The sequence below is a fragment of the Fimicolochytrium jonesii genome (assembly GCF_025526975.1).
Source record: "Fimicolochytrium jonesii strain JEL569 chromosome Unknown EV422scaffold_6, whole genome shotgun sequence".
Classification (NCBI taxonomy): Eukaryota; Fungi; Chytridiomycota; class Chytridiomycetes; order Spizellomycetales; family Powellomycetaceae; genus Fimicolochytrium; species Fimicolochytrium jonesii.
In genome coordinates this window covers 514023-537927 of record NW_026515673.1, presented here as the reverse complement: position 1 = coordinate 537927, position 23905 = coordinate 514023, and the positions used below count along the sequence as shown (strand labels likewise).

General features: G+C 52.8%; 8 protein-coding genes across 8 annotated transcripts; 4 read left to right on the top strand and 4 right to left on the bottom strand.

Annotated features, from left to right (window-relative positions):
- Positions 1-244: 244 nt before the first annotated feature.
- On the top strand, positions 245-4674 carry EV422DRAFT_618718 (sulfate transporter family-domain-containing protein; the record flags this gene model as incomplete). Its single annotated transcript, XM_053074047.1, has 7 exons — positions 245-932; positions 1225-1937; positions 2004-2092; positions 2161-2227; positions 2299-3889; positions 3971-4368; positions 4462-4674. The coding sequence occupies exons 1-7, from the start codon at positions 647-649 to the stop codon at positions 4672-4674; spliced, it is 3357 nt and encodes a 1118-aa protein (XP_052927195.1). The 5' UTR covers positions 245-646.
- Positions 4675-4948: 274 nt separating this feature from the next.
- Positions 4949-8914, bottom strand: EV422DRAFT_388292 (rRNA-processing arch domain-containing protein). The gene is made up of 8 exons (XM_053066831.1): positions 8188-8914; positions 7919-8123; positions 7469-7852; positions 6710-7411; positions 6032-6642; positions 5605-5970; positions 5212-5539; positions 4949-5136 (listed from the first exon to the last, which is right to left on the bottom strand). The coding sequence occupies exons 1-8, from the start codon at positions 8815-8817 to the stop codon at positions 5084-5086; spliced, it is 3279 nt and encodes a 1092-aa protein (XP_052927194.1). The 5' UTR covers positions 8818-8914; the 3' UTR covers positions 4949-5083.
- A 606-nt stretch (positions 8915-9520) lies between these two features.
- Positions 9521-12562, top strand: EV422DRAFT_505057 (P-loop containing nucleoside triphosphate hydrolase protein; the record flags this gene model as incomplete). Its single annotated transcript, XM_053068463.1, has 6 exons — positions 9521-9581; positions 9681-10386; positions 10448-11423; positions 11487-11554; positions 11614-12160; positions 12230-12562. 6 exons carry the CDS (start codon positions 9521-9523, stop codon positions 12560-12562), a joined length of 2691 nt encoding a protein of 896 aa, XP_052927193.1.
- A 303-nt stretch (positions 12563-12865) lies between these two features.
- EV422DRAFT_494278 (armadillo-type protein) lies at positions 12866-15334 on the bottom strand (the record flags this gene model as incomplete). The annotated part of the gene is made up of 2 exons (XM_053067734.1): positions 12866-12950; positions 13362-15334. The coding sequence occupies 2 exons, from the start codon at positions 15332-15334 to the stop codon at positions 12866-12868; spliced, it is 2058 nt and encodes a 685-aa protein (XP_052927192.1).
- A 283-nt stretch (positions 15335-15617) lies between these two features.
- EV422DRAFT_387990 (Sas10 C-terminal domain-containing protein) lies at positions 15618-18446 on the top strand. Its single transcript, XM_053066830.1, has 4 exons — positions 15618-16831; positions 16902-17548; positions 17614-18032; positions 18105-18446. The coding sequence occupies exons 1-4, from the start codon at positions 15889-15891 to the stop codon at positions 18361-18363; spliced, it is 2268 nt and encodes a 755-aa protein (XP_052927191.1). The 5' UTR covers positions 15618-15888; the 3' UTR covers positions 18364-18446.
- Positions 18447-18529: 83 nt separating this feature from the next.
- Positions 18530-18998, bottom strand: EV422DRAFT_494146 (MGMT family protein; the record flags this gene model as incomplete). Its single annotated transcript, XM_053067719.1, has 2 exons — positions 18530-18816; positions 18920-18998. 2 exons carry the CDS (start codon positions 18996-18998, stop codon positions 18530-18532), a joined length of 366 nt encoding a protein of 121 aa, XP_052927190.1.
- On the bottom strand, positions 18995-21527 carry EV422DRAFT_523003 (uncharacterized protein). Its single transcript, XM_053069872.1, has 9 exons — positions 21147-21527; positions 20940-21080; positions 20811-20869; positions 20449-20739; positions 20209-20382; positions 19791-20149; positions 19606-19721; positions 19077-19536; positions 18995-19016 (listed from the first exon to the last, which is right to left on the bottom strand). The coding sequence occupies exons 1-8, from the start codon at positions 21361-21363 to the stop codon at positions 19343-19345; spliced, it is 1551 nt and encodes a 516-aa protein (XP_052927189.1). The 5' UTR covers positions 21364-21527; the 3' UTR covers positions 18995-19016; positions 19077-19342.
- A 1001-nt stretch (positions 21528-22528) lies between these two features.
- EV422DRAFT_494336 (cytosolic poly glycohydrolase) lies at positions 22529-23807 on the top strand (the record flags this gene model as incomplete). Its single annotated transcript, XM_053067737.1, has 2 exons — positions 22529-22892; positions 22969-23807. Coding segments are annotated over 2 exons (1203 nt in total), but the record flags the coding sequence as incomplete, so codon positions are not given.
- Positions 23808-23905: the final 98 nt, after the last annotated feature.

Below are 23905 nucleotides of genomic sequence, written 5' to 3'. Positions count from 1 at the left end.
GCGAAACGCAAAACCCAGAGCCATCAAATTGGCGGGCAGCCAATGGGGGCGCGTCTTCCGAGTGTTGCTGCCACAATCCACATGGTAGCGGGAGGAGCCCAGCATTTCATTTGTGACTCTGGATGGTGCGCGGGTCGATCTCTTGGTGCGAATCACAGAGACTTAGAGTCACTAAACGAACGCAAGTGAGGCTGCACTTTTGACATCATCGATCGCGAGATGCGACTCATGCGAGTCCCTCCCATAATAATGGGGGTCGATTGTCAGGAAGGCGAATCGGGGGCTTCACTTTCCATCGGGCCCTCCGCTTTTTTCTCACGGCCTTCCCCCCCCGTCTCTTGTGTGTGGACTGTATGGACTGCGGGCCTCCACTGTCCTCCCTCCACTCATACAGTATCCCCTCCCTCAAAGGCAAACGCCGCTTGGAGACGCAGACCCTGTCACTCGCTGCGGTCATACGAAAGGCGTCATTTGGGCCCGAGAATTCCGCAACCCTTGCGAAGTGCGGTAGTCGGGGGGACAACACAAGCTTGGGGTTACACTGGCACTCGTCGAACCGGCGGACTTAACTGTTAGAGGGGGTGTAAGGCTGGCTCTCCTCTCAGACGACAGCACGTTCTCCATTCCCAGGCATAAGACATAAGCTATGGCCTCCAATCACAACAACAACAACAACAACGAGGACCCGACTGACGCCATCGAGCCCCACTCGGCTAGTTCCTCAACTTCCTCCATACCCATACCCGTCAGAAAAGCTACCCCGGAAACGGAGGACGACCACCTAACGGGCGAACTCTCACCAACCAGTACTACTCCGGTGTTGCCGTCAGGCTCGACAAGACTCACTAGAGCGAACTCTTTTGGCAAAGGAAGGCTCAGTGTTCCTCTCTCCAGAAGCTACTATTCTAGCTCCAATCCGAGGTCTGACGAGTGTGAGTAACGGGAGTCGCGAGCGACGTGAGCGATGGTTGTTGTCTGCAACGAGCGAAGCGAGGCGCAGGGATGGTTCGGTGTGGGAGAACGATAGGTCGACGCGAACGCCTTCTGGTGTGCGATGGGAGCCGGAGCGGAGCGAGTTCCTTGCGCCAAAGGCGCAATACTCCCCTCATCGACCCAGCCCAAACTTCTCGTCGCGAGCGGAGCGAGCAGGGTGTCATTCAACCATCCAACCGTCGGACCATCACACGCGAATCCTAACCAGTTGTCTCAATTTCTTGTTGACAGCATTCAATGAAGATTCGTTAACGCGCTCAGCAGCTGAAAACCGTCAGCAAACCCTTTCATGGACATACCGCGAACTACAACTGGCATCAAGCAAGCCGTCGCTTGAACCCCAGTCCTACAAGGCGGATACGCGATCGTATCGTGTAGGCACGGCTTCCCCGCTGGGGAAAGGCTCGATGAGTAGCGAGGAACGGGCAGACGATATGAAGCGTCCATCAAAAGGGAAGAGGACGGCGTCATTTGATGCCGCTCTGAGTCCGAGCAAACAGGACGCTTTTGCACGTCAGCGACAGGTTTCGCAGCTCAGCGCTCTTCGCCAACTTGCACTCTCGGTAGAGGAGCAAACAATTGCTGATGAACATGAAGGCGAGGGTGAGGACCCATCCTCCGAATCGACACCGCTTTTGCAGGAAAACGCAGAAAGGGGCGCACAAAACCAGAAATGGCTTGCTGGTAGGCAACAACGCAAAGCGTCGCCAAGTCGCCACGCCCCACGAGAGTACGACCACGATGTCGAGGCATTACCGAGGCACATCGCTGCGGATCGCGGCTCCCGGCGCCACACCTTGACAGGACGATTCGGCGATTATAGCTCGAAGTACCACGCTCATCTGAAAGCTTTCCGGCCGAGAGACATTGTGAACTACATTGGCTTTGTGTTTGCTACTATGCCCGCGGTCGTTTTGGCTTTAATTCTCAATCTGCTGGATGCGGTATGTTCATCACTCGAGAGGACCCTGGATATACCTGGATCGTTTCTCATCTCTACGCTTCAACAGATGTCCTATGGTATCATCATTTTCCCTAGCGCGGATGGTTATATACCCGACACTGCTATTCAAAGTGGCATTTCCATGTTTTTGGCGAGGTGAGGAAGCGCCTGTTATCGAATCTTCCCGGGAGGCACCTAGTGACGCGATCCATTCACTCTTTTAGTACGGTCATCTCCCAACTTGTATATACCCTTGGTGGATCTGCTTTCAAAGGAGCCGTTGGAAGCATGGTAAGTTTGATTTAGGCGCGGTCACATTCAGCCACGAAAGGCCACACATCTCACGGTTTTCAATTCTGAAGATGATTGAAGTCATGCCCTTCTTGCATATAATATGCCGGACAATCCATTCCGAAATGCGTGGTTCAAGCAATCATGCCATCCTGGCGACCATCATGGTCGCGTACGCCATGAGTACGCTGCTAACAGGAACCGTATTCCTCCTCCTCGGAATCTTCAAACTCGGAAACCTTGTCCAGTTCTTCCCACGTCACATTCTCGTGGGTTGCATCGGAGGCATCGGTTTCTTCCTGCTGTTAACAGGTGTCGAAGTCACCACGGGCATCACCACCGCATACACCATGCAGTACCTGCACGACATCTTCCAACTCTCCTCGTTCAAGCTTTGGGGCGCATCCCTGGCACTGGCCATCTCCCTCAAGTTGATGCAACGGCGTATCCACCACGCCCTCTTCGTCCCCATCTTCTACGTGTGCATCCCGATCTTATTCTACATCATCGTCTTCATCGGCCGTTTCTCCATCGAGGATGTCCGGTCCGCGGGATGGCTTATCAGTCTCCCTGAGGGCCCACCGGCTAAGTTCTACGAGTTCTGGACCTACTTTGATTTTGGGGTCGTGGATTGGGGCGCTATCCCGGCCACTATACCGACGCAACTCGCGCTGGCTTTTTTTGGGATCCTGCATGTTCCGATCAACGTGCCAGCGCTGGCCGTGTCGACCCACCAAGACGTTGACCTGAACCGCGAACTCATCGGCCATGGAGTCAGTAACCTCGTCTCCGGTCTCTTCGGAACGACTCAGAACTACCTCGTTTACTCCAACTCGATCCTATACATCCGATCCGGCGGCAATTCCGTAACCGGCGGCCTCCTCCTCGCCCTAGGCACAGGCGCGGTCTGGATGGCAGGCGGGAAAGTGATCGGCTTTGTCCCCACCATCGTCGTCGGCTCCCTCATCTTCCACCTCGGCATCGACCTCCTCAAAGAGAGCGTCTGGGACACGTGGAACACCGGCATCCACATGCTCGAATACATGACCATCCTCTCGATCGTGTCCATCATGGGCATCGTCGGGTTCACTGAGGGTATCCTCGCGGGAGTCATCATGGCGTGTATCTTCTTTGTCGTGATGTACGCGCGCCGGTCGGTGATTCGGTCTACGTACAGTGGCGCGCAGCTTCGGTCGACTGTGCATCGTCTTTATAGGCAGCAAGCGTTCTTGGACCAGGTCGGCGACCAGATCCAGATCATTAAATTGCAAGGGTTCATCTTCTTTGGAACCATCAACCAGCTCGACGTTCATATCGCGTCGTCCATCGCGTCGCACTCCCAACTTCGCTTCATCGTCCTCGACTTTTCCCTCATCTACGGAATCGACTATTCGGCCCTGGAATCCTTCCACCGTATCAAGCGCGTGCTGCGTGAGAAGAACATCCATCTTGTGTTTGCCGGGCTGTCGACGGTGGGGAGGACGTTGGCGCAGAGTGGGTTGTTTGAGGAGGAGGAGGTTGAGGACGATCTTATTAGCGATTTTCTGATACATGCGTTTGAGGATGTCAATGAGGCGCTGGAGTGGTGCGAGAATCAGTTGCTTGTTACGTATTATCATACGATGACGAGGAAGGATCTTGTACCCGCTGGTGTTGGCATGGGTATGTTCAGTGACGTCTTTTCAATACAAGATAACCCATTTGCAGCGGAATACTGATATCCTCCTGCCTTCGTATTCATAGAAATCCCAACAAGACACGACATCGCAGACCGCGTCAACCAACGCAAAGACACAGGCCTCGGCGTAACCCCCCGCCAAGTCGCCGTCCTCAACGCCGCCTCCCTAGTCTTCAAAGAAACCCCCATAACCCCACCCCCCGCCGCCGAGCACCTCGGCATCGTCGCCGCGCTCCTCCAAGCCTCGTCCGAACCGCAAGACTTTGACGCAGAACTGCTCCGGTTCGTCGAATCACGGTTCGAGCGCGTCGAGGCGGTGAAACATACGGTGTTTTGGATACCCGGTGAGGAGTCGAGGGATATCTACCTTGTGCAGCAGGGGGAGCTTGTGCTTTCGATACCTGACAATGAGAGTAGGACGGATAAGTTGAAGGTTGTGGAGACGTTGTTGCCTGGTGCGATGGTAAGTGGGGCATTGTACCGCGTGATTCTCATTCAACACCGATGCGATATTTCGTATGCGCATACTCACACCCGCCTTTTTTTTTTCTTGCAGGTCGGCGAGCTCGAACTCTTCTCCAACCGCCCACACACCTGCCGCCTCGTCGCCGCAACCGACGTGGTCGTGTGGCGGCTAACGAAGCAGGCGTGCGATGAAATGACGGCTGAGAATCCCAAACTCATGATCAAATTCATCACCCAGCACGCGCTCGGCTTCGATGCGACGCGGATGAGCAACTTCCTGGCCCATTGGGCGCAGTTGAAGTGATGGGTTCTTGCATGTAGAATAGGCTCAGTAATCATTAGTAATATAGCATTTTGCGTGTGGAAGGGTTTGGAATGCGGCGTACTGCATGGGAGAGTTCCCGCCCGTAACTCTCGGAGTGTATCAAATGTTTCATATGACATAAACGCAAAAAATCAGATACATTGGATCGGGGTGAGGTATGATTCGCTAATGTTGATCCCCCCCGATGCTCTAAGTAGATAGGTACAAACTCATAAACAATGATCGACTTGCTTTTCCACACCGAGCTATTAGTATTGGCAGCATGGCTGGTGGTAGCGAGGTTGGTGACGTCGGCTGTTGTTGGTAGACAGCGGGCAAGTGTTCAAATAATCCGCATGCACTTGGGGAAGGCCCGTCAAACGTTTGTGGGAAAGTCGACAACTAGTCCTCACAGGTACAAGCTTCCGGCGAAGACGATATCGCGCTTGATCTTGTTGATGCCTGCAATATGCAACAGTCAGTCTCAGAAACACCAAGAACACACGGGGAAGGGAAAAGGAAACAGCTGGTCCATACCTTCCGCAAACTTGTTCTCCAGATCCGTGTTTCCAATGCTCTTAGCAGCAGCAACCATCTGCCTCAACAGCTCCTCCAGCCTCCTCATAGAGCGAATGATACTGCCCTCAAAGACATCGGTCATTTTGCAAATCTGGCTGAACTTGGCTCCTTGGCACCACGCGTAAGTCACGTCCATCAGCTCCGGGCGGAACGACTGGATGTACTCTTCTTCGTCGATGGTCAGTTTCGATTCCTGCGACACGCGCGCGATTCGGCGGGCGGATTCTTGCATCTGGCGGAGCGGCACGGCTAGGTCTTCGCGGACTTTTGCGGGAGTGTCGCTCACCTGAGGAATACCAGTGATCAGATAAATTGCGCAAGACGACTTTAGCTTGAGTGATGAAGGCTTACCTTCTCACCGAAAGTGAAGCAGCTCAACAAACTGACGACCTGGTCGACCGTCAGATCGTTGAAAGCACCGTTGAAGATCATTTCCGTAAGCAGCAGCTCGTCTCCCGCCGAGATCTCACAAGCGACCCGTCCTTTCATCTCAATGACGTCCGCGTCGGTGGTGTACCCGAGTCGTCGTAATACTCGTCGTCTACACTTCAATTCTTCCAACTGGACGACGCTTTCTGTTGCCGAAATCTGTTTCTTCATCTCCTTCATCTTGGAGTTGAGCTCAACTTTGGTTTCGAACAGGTCGTAGAGGTCGTTGAGTTCGGTGGAGCCATGAAGTGGGTTTGAGAAGAGCTTCTGCTCTAAGAGGGCGACTCGCTATTTAAAGGGTAAGGCAATCAGTACCATTGCAACCTTTCTCCACGCTAGTCGAAGGTACCTTCAAGAGCTTCTTGAAACCATCGTCCACGATTCTCATATCCTCAACGGGGTCCAAGTGCGGTACTCCATCAGGGAAGCGCTTTCCGACTTCCCTCAAGGTCTTCCACATCTGATTCCTGTAGTCGGCGCTCTTCACGTCCTTGGTCTGAACGTGCACTCGGACACTGCTCCATCCGGCGATCGAGCTCAAAGTACATGGTATCACGAGCATGTCGCCCTTCTCAACGTCTGGTGGACAGGGCTTCGGCGTTTTGCTTCCGTTCTCCGTTCCCGGTGCACAGCGCATCAAGACATCGACGACGATCTTTGGTGCTTCCGGGGCTGCCGTCATGTCGTTGCCCTTGATCTTTGGTACAATCTTGGTGAAGTTGATGACTATACCCCAGCCAAAATCGTACTCCTTGTCCTCTGACTCCGATGGCGCCTTTATCCGAATATGAACGAGACGGCCGGCTTGCGCAAACGCTAAGCAATGCTGAGGGTGGTTCACAACGTCGCGGATATCACGATTGTACTGATCAAGTTGTTGTCGGATCTGGTAGTATTCCTGAATCTGCTGCTCTTGCGGGATGACCAACTGATCGATACGCCGTTCGTAAATAGACAGTTCTGCACGCAGAAACGGGTTGTTAACTTAAATCACATGGAAAATCTCATGCAAGGGGAATGTACGAACCTTTCTTGAGTTCTGGTATTTTCGAGTGCGCTTGGAACTGAATGAAACTCCTTTCCAGAATGAATTCCGGGCTGATTCCTTCGATGCGAAGCAGGTTCAGAATCATCGAGTACGTCAGATGGAACGCGGAGTTGAGTGGGTCAGCGACTCCTTTCAACATCGTCTTGGCAACATCGGGTTCCATTTTCTCATCAATCATAAGAATGACGATTCCACGATCATCCAGACCACGACGTCCGGCACGTCCACTCATTTGAATGTACTCTCCTCCGCCGAGGTAACGTTGTTCCTTCCCATCCCACTTTCGTACTGCAGTGAACACGACGGTTTTGGCAGGCATGTTCAGACCGATGGAGAACGTCTCTGTCGCGAACAAGACCTTCAGCAAACCCTCTTGGAAGAGAATCTCGATCACTTCCTTCAAGATGGGCAGCAGTCCAGAGTGATGGATTCCGATTCCACGTCTAAGCAGCGGCAATAGATGCTCAATCTGCGGCAGGCCGCGATCGTCTTCGCTCAGCGATGCGATGGCATTATTGAAAATGGCGTCCACCATTGCTTTCTCCTCGGTGCTCGTGAGGTCCAGTTTGGACAGAATCAATGCGTTCCCCTCACATTCACGCTTTGAGAAGGAGAAAACGATGACCGGGTGATAGTTTTTCGTCATGATCATCTTGATGATCTTGTACAAGTCGGTTGTTCCTGTATGGACTGTGTTAGGTCTCCGAATCTGCAAAGGCTGTGGGTTGGCTTACGTACCTGCTGTACTTTGATCGACTTTCCCGCCTCTACCCCCACCTCTGCCGCCCCTTCCTCCTCTGCCACCTCTCCCTCCTCGTCCTCCACCTCTCCCACCATCACTTTTCTCTCCGCCTAATTGGGCAATCGCACGCTGGAAGTTATCCTCTCGGAAGACGCTCTTTTCATCGACCGCCAAATGGATACCATCGCCGCCAGCAGGGAACAAATAGTGCTGCAATGGCGTTGGTCGGAAATCAGTGTAGACAACGTGGCATGGCTGCTTGTGCATTTTGCAGATCCATTCGGCGAATTGCATGGCGTTCGGAATTGTCGCGGACAGGAAGACGAAGTGAACTTTATCGGGTATCAGAATGATTGTTTCCTCCCACACGACACCACGAACTGGTTTGGGTAAGTTGGAGCATTAGACAAATGAATTTGTAGGGAAGGACGGCAATGCAAACCCACCTTTGTCTCTCATGTAATGCACTTCGTCGAAAATGATCCACGCAACTTCTCTGATGATCTCACTTCCCCGATACAGCATGGATCGCAGAATCTCAGTCGTCATGACGAGACATCCGGCCTGCGGATTGATGGTGACATCACCGGTCATCAACCCAACATCCCCAAACTCCTGCAGCAACTCTCTGTACTTTTGATTTGATAAAGCCTATACACAATGTTCGTGTGAGTTACATATCGCGAGAGCCTCGATGTGCAGATTGAGTGCATACCTTGATGGGACTCGTGTAGATAACACGCTGCTTCCTCTTCAGACTATGTGCGATGGCATACTCGGCCACGACTGTTTTACCAGCACTGGTATGGGCAGCAACCAGTACGGATTCTTCTCTCTGAATACTGTGGATAGCAGTTCGTTGGAAAGGATCGAGGACAAACGGATACACTCTGGCGGGCTCTTCGGGCGGTACATGTTGCGATATTGGCACGTATGGAAAGTTTGGTGGAAGTGCAACCTGATGCCTGACTTGATGCTTGATGACGAGGGGCTTTCCTTTTTCGTCGACCGGCTTCCCGTCACCATTCACTGCACTTGCATCGCTAGCGGCGGCCTGTCCGTCAGCCGAGGATTTCGCATCCAGATCACCTGCTAATGCGTCGGGCCCAAGCTCGAATTGGTGGTCAACGCTCTCTTCCACGTCATCCGCTACGACCGGCATCTCCGCATCCATCTGCATTGACCGGAAATCCGCCGTTTTCACTTTCTTCTCTGCGGACCCTTCAACCTTCTGTCCATGGGTCGGTTCTTTGCGTTTCAACGATATGCTGGGCACAATGACGGGTGCATCTTCTCCTTCTTCGTCGAACAGGTCGAACACACTGTCGGCATCACCGTTGAACATTCTGAAGATACTATGATGCGGCTAAGGGACCTTTATTGGTGATCAACAGTAAGGAGCCAGGCGAGGACTGGGCTTTTGGTACAAGTCGATAGCAGGGTTTCCTCTAACTGACGGCGATTCTTCCACGGCTGTACGGCGGTGAAAGCGACTTCAACCAAAAATGCCTCCACTATCAAGAACTTCGGCGGAATCACTCAAGCGAGAGGGCACATATCCGCTGCATAGACTGTTTGCCGACTGGTCGCAGGTCTTGCACCAAAACCCGACCTCAGGCTCCACGCCAGGAACCAAGGGCTCCCAAGGGTGCAACCTTGCAGATTTGAATTTATCACAGTCACGTGAACTCGCTCGCTGCCCAGCCTCCCCGCTCCACTTGCTAAAGGCTTGCCTTTGCACAGCGATGTCGACGTCTGTTGTGCAGGAATCACTGCGCTAAGCACCTCTCATCCGCTAGACGCTCACTGCACCACCGAACTCGAACATGCGCTTTGCTGTATCTGATATCAAAAGCGGACGATTTGAATAGGGTTGCGACTCTTGCTAGTGTCTCCGGACCCTTGCATCGGCTGCGTCGCCTCTCCGACTGACTTGTGGTAATTTTGGCAGCTGGAAAGCGATTATCCTGAAGGCCTTCCTGCAGGCTTTCCTCTAGCTGATCCGGATAAGTAAACCTGCTCTTACTGAACGACACTTCTTTGGCGTCATGTCAAGCAACCCGTTGTTGGCGACGTTGAGCGCGCCAGCCCCAGCACTGTCTTCCAGCTGTGAGTTGCCATGATAGGCTAGGCTATGTATCCTTTTGAAGGGTTTTCTTTGGCTATCATGTCTCACGGATATTCTTTCTATCCTGATGTCATGAATAGTCTCTGCAAAGAGGCCTGCATCGGCTTTTGGGAAGGGTCTTCTCGACCCACCCAATAAGAGGCGCAAAGAGGCGCCGCCTACGATTTCTCCCTCCACCTCGAATCTCGAGAACCAGAATGGCAAGGCGAATACTCCAGCTGCGAATGGGGCGAATGGGAAGCCAAGTATCAGGCTGAAGCTGCCAGCTGCGCCGCAGCCAGTCCAGCAACCAAAGATGGAGGAGATGGATGTTGACCCAGAAGCACATATCAAAGAGCACTACACCGATCCGTCCCGTTTCGCCCGGTTCACAGTGGAGGCGGTGGATACAGACCAAGCAGACAAATCGGTCATTAAGGATGTGGTGTCCAACCGTTTCTCTTCAGATTATACATTCTTGGAACAAAAGCCCGATCACAAGCACAGGCCCCTCTGGGTTTGCGATGACGGGCGTATTATCCTTGAAGCGTTCTCGCCTTTAGCTGTGCAGGCGCAAGACTTTTTGATTACCATTGCCGAACCTGTCAGTCGACCGTCGCGAATCCATGAATTCAAACTCACAGCGTACTCATTATACGCGGCGGTATCCGTGGGGATGGAAACAGATACCATTCTGGCCGTTCTGGAGCGATTCTCGAAAGTCACACTCCCCGAAAGAGTTCGTAAATTCATCAAAGAATGCACCATGGCCTACGGGAAAGCGAAGCTGGTTCTGAAAGACAACAGGTATGCAGTGTGGCTGCCGAAATGGTATCATATGCTGTCTTAGCTAAACAGTAGACCGTAGATACTTCATTGAGTCAACCTATCCCGATGTCTTGAAACGACTTCTCACGAATCCTGACATTGCCAAAGCTCGTGTCATCCGTCCAGACGATGACAGCATCCCATCGTTTCTCGCTAAACCAAATGGCTCGGCCATAAATGCGAAAGGAACGGACGTGTCCAAAGCAGACGAAGGAGAATTGGGAGCCGTCATCACCCTCGATTCTATGGACGATGGGGAGGATGATTTGGAGGACGAGTCGGAGTTTGTTCACTCTTTCGAAATCTCGAAGCCGCTCGTTGAGGAAGTGAAAAAGCACTGCATTGGAATGGATTACCCTTTGATGGAGGAATACGATTTCAGACATGACGCTCTTACCCCCAATCTCGATATGGATCTGAGCCCAAGAACATCTATCCGTGATTACCAGGAGAAGAGTCTGAGCAAGATGTTCGGAGGAGGTGGCGGTCGTGCCAGATCTGGGATCATTGTTCTACCAACGGGTGCGGGAAAGACTCTGGTTGGGATCACTGCTGCATGTACGGTCAAGAAGAGCACATTGGTTCTTTGCACCAACGCGCTGTCGGTTGACCAATGGACGAAGGAGTTCCGGAATTGGACCAGTCTAAAGGAAGGGCAAATAGCAAAGTTCACCTCCGACGAAAAGCACAAATTCGTCGGCGATGCCGGAATCGTAGTGTCGACATACACCATGATCTCGCACTCCGGAGAGCGATCCGCTGCTACCGCGCGAATGATTGAGTGGATCAACTCAGTCGAATGGGGCCTGATGATTCTTGACGAGGTGCACGTCGTACCTGCGAACGTTTTCCGACGAGTTTTGACTACGGTGTCCGCTCATACAAAGCTGGGACTGACGGCGACGCTGGTGAGAGAGGATGATAAGATCGAGGATCTGAATTTCCTCATTGGGCCTAAGCTATTCGAGGCGAATTGGATGGATCTTGCTAACCGGGGACACATTGCTAAAGTCGAGGTGCATATGGAATTGTTGGGACTTCCAAGAATGATTCGTAGACTCACGAGGTGTGTTCCCTAGGCGACCGAAGTCTGGTGCGGAATGACGTCCGAATTCTACCAGGAGTACATGGATAGCAAACATGCAGGGTGAGTATATAATGCAGCTTCCCAACCTGACAACGGATGACTGATTCGGCGATATGTAGGAAACGACGACTCTTGACCGTCATGAATCCTAGCAAATATCAAGCTTGCGAGTACCTCATCAAGGCTCGCGAAGCTGCTGGTGATAAGATCATCGTGTTTTCCGATAACGTGTTCGCTCTGGCTGTAAATATGAACTTCGACCCTCGGTTTCACACGCCCAAACTCACTAACCTTCTTTTTGTGCAGTACTACGCTCGAAGAATGCGAAAGCCATTCATCTACGGCAAAACCTCCAACGCCGAGCGTTCCATCGTTCTCAAAAAGTTCCGCGCGTCCGGACCAGGTTCCTTCCAGACGGTCTTCTTATCAAAAGTCGGAGACACCTCCTTGGATCTGCCCGAAGCGACCTGCTTGATCCAGATCTCGTCCATGTTTGGAAGTCGTAGGCAGGAAGCACAGCGTATGGGTCGTATCTTGCGAGCGAAGCGGAGGAATGAGGAGGGGTTCAAAAGCCGATTTTATACCCTGGTCACGAAGGATACGGAGGAGGTGCAGTTTAGCGCGAAGAGGAAGACGTTTTTGATTGATCAGGGTTATGAGTACAAGGTACGCTTGGACTGCTCCTACCGTGCACTAGGGAATAGGATACTCACTGCCCAATCTTTATCTCTATAGATCATCCCAAGTCTCGAGCAACTCATCCCCGCCTCAGAGCGGCCAAAACTCTACCTGTACGCACGAAGCGAACAAGAAGAACTATTGCAAATCCTCAAACAAACAGACGTCAACCCGGACGGCGAGTCACTCAATCCTGACGCGGACAACAGCGACGATGATTATACGAACAACCCGGCGAACATTGCCAAGCCGCGGTTCGGAGCAAGCAAGGCCCTCCAGAAGAAGAAAGAGGAGGAAGCGAGGAAGGCTGCCAGGTTGAAGAGGGAGCAGGCCAAGGCGAAGGAGAGTCGGACACATAGCTTGTTCAAAGCCTGGAACTCTGGGAAGTGAGGTTGTCAAGACGAATTCCCCTTGGTATCTCGAGATCCACGATTACGATTAGATAGTCATTTATTTTTGGAAGTTCCTAGCAGCTTTACGCTGACACTGATCTGTCACTCCATACGAGTTTCAACTCCCACTGGCATGTTATGAATCATCATGTACATAACTCCTAAAAGCATTGTGCTATCAATGACATAGAATTCAAAAAACACCACCCAATCTGTCACATCGGTAAAGACAGCAGACACTCCGAGAAGACCCCAGTTCCGCCGGGACTCTTTTCCATATTATGTCCTTACGCCCTTCCTTCTATCTACGCTGGTACTTCGAGTCCCGGCGGTCTCGGGACGGGGACCTGGAAGGGCTTCTGTACCGTTTTCCATTCCTCTCACTGCTCCTCTCCCGCCTCGACGATCTCTCATAACCCCGATCATCCGACCCGCGTCTACGGTCATCCCGGCTACGCTCATCATACCGCCTCGCATCCCTATCTCTGTCGCCGCGTACGTCGTCCTTATCCTTGTCCCCGCGTCTGTCGTCCCGATCACGGCTGCGGCTACGTTTGCGGGTAGGGCTGCGTCGGCGATCGCCGCCATAGCGGTCATCTCTGCTGTCCCGCCGAACTTCGGGGCGACGCCGGTCGATATCATCATCACTTCTGCGGCCGCCGTTCCTGGCCACCGGGGAACGGCTCCTGCGGCTGGAGGCACGTTTCCTCCGATCGACTTCTCGGTCAGACTCCGAGTCGGACGATGAAGTGCTACCGTCCGAATCTGAATCACTGTCCGAATCTGAATCAGATGACGAGTCCGAGTCCGAGTCGGAACTAGTGCTGCTATCGCTGTCCGATTCCACTTCCTGTTGCTGAGCCATGATGAGCTTTGGCGCGTTCTTCAAGAACTCACGAAGATCTTCGGTGAGGCCTCCCAACCCGATACTAGTGAAGTAATTGATGGCGAAACGCGTGTTGCGCGGGTTGTCTTTCGGGAACAGCCCTTCGAAGACGCCACGTGTAACATATCCCCCAGGGGTATTGACTTGAACGATCATGCTGGGGTCCCGGAGGCGATTATCCAGGTTCTTCAAACCGAACGCTTCAACGAGATCTTGGAAGAGGATTTTGATGAAGATACGCGACGAAGAGGTGGTATCGGCCTCGGTGAGACGGACCAGGGCGAACACTTCCCAGGTCAATGCGTCCGACGAGAGCAGGTGAGCGAAGAACTTCGCAATGTTACGCAGACGGTTAGTTTCGTAACGGTGAATGGTCTTATATGTTTCCTCGAAGGATGCGCAGAAAGCGTCCGACCATCCTTTGTTGATACGGCAGAACCGTTCGCCCAGCAGACCGTAGAAATTGACGTACGTCCGTTCCTGCCCGCAACATTCAGTGATCATGTTCACCAGTTCCGACTCCTGTCCTGGCTGAATCTTCAGCCTCATCAGCTTGTGAGCACACTCCTCGAAGTTCAAACTCGACATGATCGTGAGGTAGATCGCTCGGCGCAAGTTGATGAGATTGGTGTTCGTCTCGTCCTGAATCTGCAATCGTTCCTGTGCTTTTTGAATGGCTTCCGACTCTTCTTCCGACTCCTCTCCGGACTCCTCCTCACTCCCATCGTCATCGCTTTCATCGTCTGATCCTTCGCCTAAAATCTCTTTCTTCATTTGTTGATAGATTTCTTCACTCCCGAGGTAATTGGTGTCGAACTTGAAAACGTTCAGCCCCTCCTCGACGTTCAGATCTTCGTCGCTCAACCCAACCATATGTGTCATTTGGTCATCCTCATCAACAAGATCCAGCTCCTCTGGAACAGCGAGATTGTCCTTGAACTTGTCCTTACGAACTTGGAAGAGCACTTCAACCATGTACTGTGTTCGCTTATCGATAGTGCTCTCGTGCAGGATCGCTCGGAACCGGTCGAAGACACCATTGCAAGCCTTCGGCGACACATCCGTGAGGTATGCTCCACAGTCTCGCATGAAGCCGACGGCCACTTCGACGGAATCATCGGTTGGTCGTTCCAACAAGAGTGTCAGTAGCTGCAATGCCACGATCTCGTGTGCAACTTTTTGGTTGACCAGGTGGGCCAGAAACTTTGCGTTCGCCAAACAGACAGCTTTGTCGCTACGTTTGTATGCACGTCGGAATTGCTGTACCAGTCTGGTGAGGAGAAGCTCGCCGATCTGAGGGAACTTGGTGTTGATGACAGCAATCAATGCTGCATACACCGGCGTGAATGGCAGGGAAGCCGCCTGCGCCTTCATGATGCTTCGACATAATAACCCACGACCCCGTACGAGATTCTCTCCAAACAATTCTACCACGATATTCTTGATGTTTGCTGTGTTGACTTTGTTGATAAGACCGTTGAGAGACTTCTTCAGAGCTTCCCATGTCATGCGCTGATATTCTGGGCTGCTTTTGTCCGTTATAGCCGCCTGCATCGCACGCAGCCGTGCTGGAGGAATGTATGCCCCTCCTGCTCTTCCTATTATGTTGTCTGGCTTTGTAATTCGACTTTCCTTTACTTGTCCGGCGGACCCATTGGTATTCGTGACTGCGGCGAGCGGGACCCTCGCACCATCTTGATCTTCATGGGTCGCCTGGGAATTTGACTCTGACTCTGGCGAGGGTGACCGAGACGAAGGCCGAGGACCGGGCGAGGCGGAGGGACTGCGTGAAGGAGACTTGGAGCCCCTTTCGCTCTTAGCTGAGCCCTCTGGCGATCGCCCGCGGCGTGGTGGGCTTGCCGACGGCGATACTGAACTTGCCATCGCGAAAATCGAAAGCGAGAAGTTGGAAACAACGACACTATAGCGTTTGAGCGAGCGACTTCAGGTCCGGGAGCGACGAGGTGTAAATAGTTCAGGTAGTCTACGTGTTGTGCTGTGCCCGACTGGGTACTTTGCTGATCTGCGTTGCCTTGAATGCGAGAGGGAAAGTAGAGCGCCAGTGCCCCCTCGACAATTGAACCGAGCGAGTCGTCACGTGACTGTCGCTTATGCACACGCTCGCTCTCAGGCTCTCTTTGCTTTCGCCTGTTTTTGTAGGCTGCATGCGAGACCCAGAACATACTTTACACTTAGCGGCATCGACAAAGCACTTACTGCGTCCCTCCTGCGAAAGGAAGCTGAGCTTATATCGTTTTTCTGTCTCACGGAGCAGGCCCCCGACCGGATTCGAAACTAGTGGTTGACGTTTGCTTTCCCTGGCCGTCGGAAGCCATTATTTGTCACAGACCCACCCGTGGAGGTGAACTCTTAGCAAGCCGCCTATCACAACCTCTAACAGCCGCCTGAAATCCCTTCGCCAAAAAAACGCAAACAAAATGGCGCGGAAAAAGGGTGGAAGGAACAAGCTCAACCGGCCGAACACCGCGTCCAGAGACGAAATGGAGGACTACAAAGTCGGAGCGTCGGCTGACTTGGAAAACGTCGGTCTCGACTCGGAGGATGAGTTTCATCAACAGCGGGAGTCTATCTCCATAGATGATGCCAAGTTGTACCAAAGGCGCAGGCGCGGACAAGACGAGGACGAGGAGGCCGACGAAGACGTTTTCGGGTTGGGGCTGGAAGACTCTGACGATGAGGACGACGAGGATGACGAGGATGAGGCTCTGCTAAAAAAGCTGCAGATGGGGCTGAAAGGCGGTGCAGGTCTTGACAGCGACGATGACGTCTATGGTCAGGAGGAAGATGAAGCTGAAGCAGCCGGGAAGACATCGAAGAAGAAGGGTGCAAATGCCGATGAAATGGATGAAAGGGCATGGGGAAAGTCGAGGAAGATGTACTATGACGCGAACGATGCCACGGATGAGGAGGACGCGAAAGCTGAAGAGGAGGAAGCGCTTCGATTGCAACGTCTCCGAGTGAGCCAGATCCGGGAAGAGGATTTTTTGGATGACTTTGGCGACAGCTTTGCGAAGCGAGTCGCAGGCGAGACTACAACCGAAGCGACACCCGTTACAATGGACGAGGACGATTTAGATCATCTTGGACTATCCTCATCTTTCCCGCTCAACCTACTTCCTTCCGCATTGACGGAAGTGGAGGTCGTTTCGAAGGACACTAGCTCCTTGCCTCAGGAGGAGCTTGTAAAGATTGCGGAAGCTAGCATTCCTGACATTGTCGGCTTGCTTGCTGAATTCCGGGAACGATGGGAGGAGTGTCGGGAGGTCGTCGGGCCAACCCTGAAATGGAGCTGCAAGCCAGAAGACGGCTCCATCAAATCGGGTATTGCTCGGGCAAGAGAGTACTTGGAACTTAAATACCGTGAGTACCTCGGAGTATGTTGGTCGTCCGCGTCTCGCATCGCATGCACTTATCATGTATATATCTGTAGGTCTGTTGGTGACATATTCCACAAATGTGGCCTTCTACCTGTCATTGCGCGCAAACCCGCCAGCTGGTGTCAACGTCCAATCTCACCCAGTTGTCCAATCACTTGTTCAGTTACGTGAGTTACTGGCGAATCTCGAAGCCCGGGTCGAAGGAAAGGTGGATTCCGACGATGATGAATCGAGTGAAGCTGACAGCGATGAAGACGCCGCAGCGCAAAGGAAGAGGAGAAAGAGGAGGAGAAAGGAGAAGAGGCGCTTGCGTCGGGGCATGCCAGATTTGCAGGCCGACATCGAGGCTCTGATAAGCGGTGAGGTTGAGGTCGAGGAGCTCGAAGTGGAAGAGCAGGAAGATGCGGACGAAGGGCTCGAAGAGGAGTCCGAGGAATTCGAAGCACCAAAAACGAAGCTAGCGAAGAAGACGAAGGCTGCACGGGAGGTGAATGGAAAGAAGTCGGCGAAGCAGTACGAGATACCGGAGGAATCCTACGTGCCAATCGGAAAGGACAAGAAGAAGAAGTCTGTCCAGGCTAAAGCCGCTCGTCAGATCGCCAACGACTTTGGGGAATCGAATGAGATTGATGAACTGGACATCGATGACAAGATCGCGCGGAAGAGGAGTCTCAAGTTCCATGTGACAAAAGTTGACCAGGTAAGCCGGTTCTTCAATCAATGCGAGTGGAGAAGTACATGTGCTGAGCAGTGTCTTTCAAATAGGCTATCACGGCACGGCAAAAGCGGCTTGCCCGCAACGCCGGAGGTGACGATGACATCCCCTACCGCGACAAATTCGGCAAGCTCATCATCCCCGGAGCGGAACAGCCCGAAACGAAAGCCGTCCAACCGTCACGCCTGTTTGGAAAGCCAGACGACCTAGAGAACAACTCGGACAACGAGGGTGCCGACATGGGCGGCCTCGATAACGGCTTCGGTGAGATGCCTGACTTTGACAAGGAAGCGCCGGCAAAGGGACGCAAGCGCACTCGCGGCGATGACGCCGAGGAAGATGATGCGCCAGAAGTGGATGAAGACGCTCTTGCATATTACGAGAACATCGCATCTGCGAAGAAACAGAAGAAGAGTGAGAAGGACGACAGGATACGGGTCGAGAAGGAAGTCGCAGCCGAAATGTCGAGGTGTGTTCCTTTTGACTCACCCAGTAGTATTTGGCCAATGTCTCATATCTTACTTCCAAAATCAATCAACAGATTCGACGATCCCGATGCCATGGAAGAAACCCGCAAACGACCTGCGACCTACAAGATCCTCTCCAACAAGGGTCTCACCCCCTACCGTCCGAAAGAAGCGCGCAACCCACGTGTCAAGAAGCGCATGCGTTTCGAGCAAGCACAAAAGAAACTCAAGAGTTTCAAGAGAGTGGTGCAGAAGGAGAGCAAGGCTGGCTATGCGGGAGAAACGACCGGTATCAAGAAGGATTTGGCCAGGAGTGTGCGGTTCGCCAAATGAGTGGGGATGGGAGTATGGTAACCTGCTAGGTTCTTATTCATTGTTCATATACATAGACGCATCATCTGTAGCTATCATTCGAGATATTTATATATTTACAACACAATCAGAACCCCAGCATCCACTACGAACCTTCTCTGATGAAATACCATCCCTTCATCAGAAGTCACGTTCCCCCAATCTGCACGTCCCCACTCCCCGCCGCCTCCGCAGGAAACCACCCATAAAGCGTCAAATCCACACAAAACAAGCCCATCTCATCCGCCTCAACTACCACGCCCTCTTGCCTCAACAACTGGGCCTGCCGCGCGCAGTTATCGAGTGGGACGCGTGGCGAGATCTTGCCTTGAAATGAGACTACCCTCTGCCACGGCAGGTTAGGGGGCGACTCTCGCATTGCTGTACCGACGTGCCGTGCGTGACGGGGGTGGTTTATGAGCTTTGCTATGTGGCCTGTGAGGGAGGACACGGTCATGGAGGTTGGAAGGGAAGGAGACAGGCCCTGTGTAGCTGGAAGCGGAAAGTAGTAATGCGCTGCCAATCGGGGTTTGCTTACCATAAGAAGTGACCCGTCCTTTGGGTATCCTCTGGACAACGGAGTACACTTGCTCTTTGAACTCGTCTCTGTCGCTCATCGCAAACGGTTGTGTCGTCTCAACGGCGTTGGTCAGTTTCGGTGGAAAAAGCTATTGTGGACAAGCGTGGCTTCCTACCCAGCTTCCTACCGTACTGTAATGTAAAGTTCAGGAGGCGAGGACGTGTTGGACCGTCCACGCATACCGGAGTAACTGGTACTGTATGCCGTTACTCCGATCGTAACTGGTACCCGGTATTACTACTCTTTTAATCAACCGCCAGAACCACCTTCCATGTATAAAGCAACAGCAAAGCGTCGAATGCGCAAACTTCATATGCTACAAATGTGTCCTATTCCAATCTACATGTAGCTCGCTGCTGTTTCTACAGTAGTCAGCATCAATTACGAAGCAAACCCGACAATCCCGCGTTTGAGGGGCCCCAAGGCATCCACGACATTGAACCCAGCAGACCTCACTTTCGCGATCAGCGCATTTTCCGTTTTGAATAACTTGCCGATCGAGTCGATGGATTTCATCATGACGAGGTTGGGAAGGTATCGGCCGCGCGAGTAGTTTTGGAGGACGTGGGGATGACCTTCCGATGGGATGAGGATGTGAGATATGGGAAAGAGGAGCTCGGGGAAGATGTTTCCTCTTCACCCACCAATATCTGATCCTACGTCGAGTGCGTCAGCCAGGACATCTGCTAAAAGCTCCGCATCTGCCAAACCCAGATTTAGACCTTGCCCTGCCAGAGGGTGGACCGTATGGGCAGCATCACTGTGGAGTGGGAAACGATGGCGTTAATCAAGCACAACATTCAAACTGGTCAAACGCATCCTTACATACCCAATCAAAGCAACCCTGTCTCCAATGTAATTCTCTGAATTCCTCAACCTCAACGGAAAGGCCGCTCTAGTCTTCTCCACCACGCTCAATACTCCCGGAGGCTTAAACGTTGCCTTCCTCCTAACTCTAGCCGCTTGATTGGTGGCAAGCCTTTCGTGACTCCACGAGACTTCAGCGTCAAAATCTACAAGCGGCACACCCTCCTTGGAGATCTGGGAGCAGAGAAATTCAACGTCTTTCCATGGCAGAGTGAGAGCGGCGTTGAGCAAGGCGGTGAAGTCCTTGGACGGAAGCGAGCAAAGAAGGGGTGCAAGCTTTGCTGAAACGGTCCACACAAGGGAGCTGTGGGTATCGCTGAGCTGCATTTGATGATTGAGTCAGGAGAGAACACTTATGGATCAGAACTGCAATGCCTTACCGGGAGAAGAGCCACAGGGCCGGTCGGCAGAAACCGTTGCCAAGCACTGGGGTTCCCACTAGCGTGGCTATCGACCGCCAAAGTTGCTACAATCCCCATCTGGCCGTAATCCCAACCAATCGAATCAATTCCCGCGTAACTCCGTACACTCGAGTTCGCTCCATCGGCACCAACCTGTGAGACGGGAAAGGTGTCAGATCCTTACATACACAAGGTGTCTAGCCATAGAGACATACTGACCAGCAATCTCGTCTGGATCGTCCGCCCATCGGCCAATTGGACTATAGGCCATTGAATGGCCTTGCTGGCCTTGCTTTCCCCACCTCCACCTGCTTGTGCCTCAACGCTGATGCGCTCCACCTTCGCGTTGTTGTATACGTGAACCTGCGTCTTTTCCTTCAATCCGTTGACCAGCGCGGCTTGAAGGTGGGTATTCTCCACAATTTGTGCTATGGGATCAACTGGTATGCCGGCGGGTAACCCTTCTGATGCGTCGAAAGTTATTTGCCCACTACCTATTGCGTCCCAGACCTGCAACAGGAAGAGGAAGGTCCCATGTATGAGCATAGGGACAAAGGCCCTGAAATCGTTTTTGTCCGCACCTTCATAGTATAGTACGGTCTCCGCCTGTCGGAGCTGATGGTGTCCCAGACACCCAAATCTGAGAAACCAATTTTGAGCTTAACCAACTGGTCTGATGACTGAGAATTTCGGTGCAAAACGAGACTCACCTTCCAAAAACTGAAACGTCGTATTCGTTATGGAACTGACTCGATTCGAGTATACACCCGGCTCGGTCGCTGGCTTGCGATACAAGTCTCCTGCCTCAATGAGCGCCACTTTCAGAGCGGAGGATGTCCTTCCTGGCCTTGCTATTCGGAAAAAGTCAATATACGTTCTAGTGCCACCACCCTCGTCTCCACGAGCTGATCTCCTACCAATAGCGGACGCTAGCGCGGTCCCTACGATGCCGCCTCCCACTACGCACACATCACAGACAAAGGGCGACGCTGGTGTTGATAGCTTTGTTGTTGCGGAATACTGCCTTATGACAAGTCTCCCCCTTCGTGGCTGGTTGCTCACCAAAATGCGGGTGAATCTCGGGGCAAGCAACGACTGAAGGCATGTCGCCAGCTGTCCCCTGCTTTGGATCATTGAAAGAGCTACTCTAAGTCTGGGGAGTTGTTCAAGGTATGGAGTCCCGTATGATGCTCAAATCTCCACAGTCTCTCTACATATACTGTACAAGCCAGCAAGGTGCCAGGAAGGTAAGGGTGGCATTCAGGTGGCATTCGTGGCTCCGACAATCTTGCAGAGGCAGTGCAGAGGGCAATGCGCGTCGTTTGACTCTTTTGAGAGTCTTTCGACCCACGGGAGTCTGACAGAAGCTGACGAAGTAAAGCAGCCGGACAGACTATTTTCCAAAACGGTAGAAAAGATAGCACTACAGGCAGAAGTATCTGTCATTAGTTAGTACACCAAAGTTACCGTAAGCATCTTGAATGAAGCGAGGCCGGGGCAAACCCGGCGGTCGTTTCGTGCAGACCACGCTTTCCTTCGTCCGTCCGTCCCGACCCTCACCACCGGTACGATCGAGTCAGGAAGATCAAAGCGAGACGTCCAAGTATTTTCACGTTGATAAAACAGGGCAAAACGGTGTTTGGAAGCAGAGGAATCAAGGACAGAGCAGCGGTAGTGGACGCGGTGACCGGAGTGGAAGCAGCTTTTCCTATGCAGCAGCGGCGGGCGGTTCCTCGGGGAAGGCCTCCGACGTGACACCGGCGACGCCAAAGTTGAAACCAACTTGGAGTGAGCTGTATGGCGACGAGACGGAAATCGAAGATAACGGCAGTGGGAGTGGGACGGATGTCGACGACGACCCGGCGCCACCTGCTTCCGGGAATAACACGCCGGTACACAAAGTGGGAGACAATGCACGTAAACGGCAGTGGTCGGGAGATGGCAGAGGTGGATCAAATGTCGGCCCATCGGTGAGAAATGACGGTCGTGAAGGACTTGAAGGAACGACGCCTGGGAGAGCGATCGAAATGCGACGAGATAGAGACAAAGTCTTGATGCCTAGTGATCCCGAAAACGTGTTGAGGGATGGCCACGGCAACAGAATTCCGACATGGATGGTCATCTGTCAGTCGCTTTCCACGCCTATTACATCAGCGGACGAGCTAAAGGTATGCTCCGATACTACTTGTTGCCAGATGTGCTGGTAGCCGGCGTACCCAGGCTCTTCTCCCCATGCCCCTAACAGGAAGCTATCTTGGCGTATAATCCACGACATCGTGGACGGTGGACCTTCGCCAACCTCGAGCGATACATCAACGGACCCAACAAGAACTTCATTTTCTCAACCCTTTTGCCAGGGATGTGCGCTTTGGCGCTGAGACTCCTTGACTACTTCCCGAACTCGGAATCCATACCACTGCTGAAGCAGTCCTTCGACACCCACATAACCCTCAGCCAGATCGAGATTGCTGTGCTGTTGGCCAACGCGTTCTTTTGCACGTTCCCGAGCCGGAACGATTTTGGAAAGGATGCGGAGTTTGCCGGGTATCCCACGATCAACTTCGATAGCCTTTTCTCACGGGCGAAGATTGCGGAGCGGAACGCGGCAAAGATGGCGAAGTTGGACATGGTGTTTCATTACTTTGCCCGGGTCATCAAGAACGGTAAGTCCGTGGTCGTTTGGTTTTCCGTGGTCGTCATCCGCATTGGTTGACACTTTATTGTGTGGGTTGTCGACAGCGCCGACAGGCTTCGTCACATTCCATCGATGTGTCTTGCCAGAACAGGGATTTCCCGCCTGGGAGTCTTTAAACATGCCCCTCTGCGATCTCGAAGTGCGCAACACTGGAACAATCGAAGATGACGCATCTGGACTCCTGCAGGCCGACTTCGCCAACAAATTCATCGGGGGTGGCGTTCTCAATTCTGGCTGTGTGCAGGAGGAGATCCGGTTCCTTATCAACCCGGAACTCCTCATAACCCGCCTCTTCATTGAACGCTTGCACGACCATGAAGCCGTGGTGATTGTCGGGGTGGAACGCTTCTCTCAGTACTCGGGTTACGCAGACACCTTCCGATGGGCGGGCAACTACGTCGACACGGACGATAACCGCCGCAGGACGCAGATCGTGGCCATGGACGCGCTGTTCTTTGCCAACAAGCCAAAAACGGAGCAGTATAAGCTGTGGGCGATCGAGCGTGAGCTCAAAAAGGCCTATATCGCGTTCAAACCCCTATCTGCATCCGGATCGGGTCCGCCATCGGCGATCGCAACAGGGAATTGGGGGTGTGGAGCGTTTGCAGGCGACCTGGAGCTGAAAGCCATCATCCAGCTTATTGCGGCGTCGGCGCATTCCCGGGGCGTGAGATATTTCACGTTCGGGCAGACCGAGTTTGGGGACGATTTGGCAGTCATCCGAGCAAGGCTGGCGGATCGAGGCGTCACAGCGGGAACGCTGTTCAAGATGGTGCGACTGTTTCATGAGGAACTGCGGGGTAATATGGCGGCGGGGATGAAGTTGGCGGATTGCTCGCTGTTTAAGTACCTGCATGAGTTGTTGGATTTGGATGCGGATTGATAATTGGATGCTTTTTTTTTGGAATCATATCTGCCACCAAGTCTCACCCGTAGATGTCATCTACGTGCACCAATGCGACGTGGTATAGATCAAGAACG

Bases quoted from the DNA above. Each gene is read 5' to 3' on its own strand.
- EV422DRAFT_388292 (XM_053066831.1), bottom strand. From the start codon at position 8,817: ATGTTCAACGGTGATGCCGACAGTGTGTTCGACCTGTTCGACGAAGAA. The intron at 8,124-8,187 runs GTATGCACTCAA...CATTGTGTATAG, and splicing joins TCTACACGAGTCCCATCAAG to GCTTTATCAAATCAAAAGTA. The intron at 7,853-7,918 runs GTGGGTTTGCAT...TACCCAAACCAG, and splicing joins GCATTACATGAGAGACAAAG to TTCGTGGTGTCGTGTGGGAG.
- EV422DRAFT_387990 (XM_053066830.1), top strand. From the start codon at position 15,889: ATGGCGCGGAAAAAGGGTGGAAGGAACAAGCTCAACCGGCCGAACACC. The intron at 16,832-16,901 runs GTGAGTACCTCG...ATATATCTGTAG, and splicing joins GTACTTGGAACTTAAATACC to GTCTGTTGGTGACATATTCC. The intron at 17,549-17,613 runs GTAAGCCGGTTC...TCTTTCAAATAG, and splicing joins ATGTGACAAAAGTTGACCAG to GCTATCACGGCACGGCAAAA.
- EV422DRAFT_523003 (XM_053069872.1), bottom strand. From the start codon at position 21,363: ATGATCCAAAGCAGGGGACAGCTGGCGACATGCCTTCAGTCGTTGCTT. The intron at 20,870-20,939 runs GTGAGTCTCGTT...TTGGTTTCTCAG, and splicing joins GACGTTTCAGTTTTTGGAAG to ATTTGGGTGTCTGGGACACC. The intron at 20,740-20,810 runs GTGCGGACAAAA...TTCCTGTTGCAG, and splicing joins GACCGTACTATACTATGAAG to GTCTGGGACGCAATAGGTAG.